This window comes from Galeopterus variegatus, unplaced genomic scaffold, assembly GCF_000696425.1.
Source record: "Galeopterus variegatus unplaced genomic scaffold, G_variegatus-3.0.2 Scaffold224, whole genome shotgun sequence".
Classification (NCBI taxonomy): domain Eukaryota; kingdom Metazoa; phylum Chordata; class Mammalia; order Dermoptera; family Cynocephalidae; genus Galeopterus; species Galeopterus variegatus.
In genome coordinates, this window is record NW_007726335.1 from 5755 (window position 1) to 7705 (window position 1951).

Consider the following 1951-nt stretch of genomic DNA (forward strand, 5'->3'; position numbering starts at 1 on the left):
TCCAAGCTTATGGTTTGGAAACGGAAATGTGGGCAATCACTCCTCCTCACTGGTACAGGTTGCAGAATGCACACCCCAAATCCTGCCTACAAGTCCTCGGTGATATTTCTGTCTGCACTTCCCACGAAGTTCCTTTGTTGACATCATCGTCACAGCAGCAGCTGGAAAAAACTGGCCTTGAAAATCATAGAATTGCATTACCTCCTAGCAAAATGCAAGGAACATGGAGCTGGACTAGAGAATTCTGCAGAAGGGAGGCTGTGCTTTCAGGCAGCTGTTTTGCATTGGGAGCTTTAGTAAGAATATTTATACAGTTGATATAGGTCAGCACTGATCAATTGGGGCTGATGTGTGAGCCCAGTGGGGCCATGTCCCCTAACCCTCTGGTGGGTGGTATTCTGCCAGCCAAGTTTTAGTCCATTCCTCTTGCATGAGACTGTTCTGTTTACCCAGGAAGAGGGCCATTTGCATACCTATTCTCTGGGCAGTTATCCAAAAGAACACAGTAGACACTCTGGCACTTGAGTACCTTAAAAGGTAAAGCCAGGACCTCTGGCCCATTGACACACCCTAGCCCTACCCAGGGACATAGAAAGCAAGAACAATTGTTCCTGAGATGCACTGATGATGTAATCGTTTGTGCAATAGAAAAGAATGTGAGCTCATTGAACAGAAGCTTCTCTTGGGCCTGTGTGACAAGGAGAGAGCCCAGAAACCCACCCCCCAAACTGGTCTATCTTCTGCTGGTCTAGTTGCCTTGTGAAAACTTGGACCAAACCACACCATAGATCTAGAAGCAGAGGCAGAGCTGGAGCCCCCATCTGATTCCAAAGCCCATGCTTCCCTCCACCCATGGTATGTTGTTCCCCAGGCCACCACCAGACCCAGGCCTGGGCCACGCAATTGTGTTTGTATCCCCCAGTCCCAATCTGCAAGAGCCATCTTTCCCAGAGCCTGTCCTCAAATGCCCTGTTGCGACAGTAGATGATGGCTGGCCCTCACCCCTCCCACTTTCTTCTCTTTATGGTCTGTGTCCTTGTTCACGACCTGCCTCCTCACCTAGAACATCATCTGCAGAGAGCCAGGACTTGGTGTCTTGCTCACCATCGTGTGTCCCCAGTGCCAGCACTATGTGGGACCCTGGGAGGCCATTTAGTATTTGTGGAGTGCATGAATGGAGGAATGAATGCAGTTCTCAGCTCCTCTGCCCAAAAGAGCTGACTCTGGCCCCCAGGCTAGACACTCCTGCATTAATTAGCCTCTTCTCTCTCTTTCCCTGGGGCCCTCTGACTCCCCCTGCCCCTCATCCTAAAGATCCTGGTTCTGTAATATCAAATCACCTCAGATTAAGTCACGTGGATACACACCCCACGGGGCTGGCAGGGGGGGAGTTGCTTCCTGGTACTGTTCCCCTTCGCGCCCCCAAATCCCGCCGCCGTAGTTGTCTGTGCTCTGAGAATAGCCCAGAGAACCAGGTTCAAACAGCTTGGCCGTTCAGCACTGCAGACTTTTTTATTGCAAAGGAGTCGTCCTGGGAAACAGGGATAGGGGGAGTTCAAAGGGACAGGTGCTGGGTCCAGGTAAGCCACAGGCCATGCCTACCCAATGGCCCCAACGTGCAGAATTTCTCTGCACAGGTGACGGGTCTGACACAGTTTTGTAAGCTACGCTCTAAGACTTTACGCTCCGGGGTTGGGGGGGAAGAGAGAGGGGCAAAGTGAGAGCCAGCTCCATGGGAGGGTGCGTCTGAGACAAGAGGGCCAAGTCTTTGGGGCAGAAGCTGAGGGTCCTTGTCTTCTCCGGAGCGGGGCGGGAAGGATTCAGCATCCGCGGGAGCCGCTGCAGCTGAAGTCCCCGGCACAGCCGGGGCAGCCGGAGAGCGCGCAGCCGCCGCCAGGGGCGCTCGTCTCCTGGGCGCCGGAGCCGGCTCCAGGCGGGAGCAGGCGGGCCG

At 53.9% G+C, this 1951-nt stretch overlaps 1 protein-coding gene across 1 annotated transcript in view; it reads right to left on the bottom strand.

Moving 5' to 3' along the window:
• Nucleotides 1–1477: 1477 nt before the first annotated feature.
• LOC103585235 (keratin, type II cytoskeletal 59 kDa, component IV-like) overlaps nt 1478–1951 on the bottom strand; it is a 4804-nt gene continuing 4330 nt past the window's right edge. The window contains exons 5-6 of the mRNA XM_008566148.1: nt 1684–1910; nt 1478–1531 (exon numbers count right to left, since the gene is read on the bottom strand). Of these exons, the coding sequence (XP_008564370.1) occupies nt 1478–1531; nt 1684–1910 (281 nt within the window). The remainder of the gene's footprint in view (nt 1532–1683; nt 1911–1951) is intronic.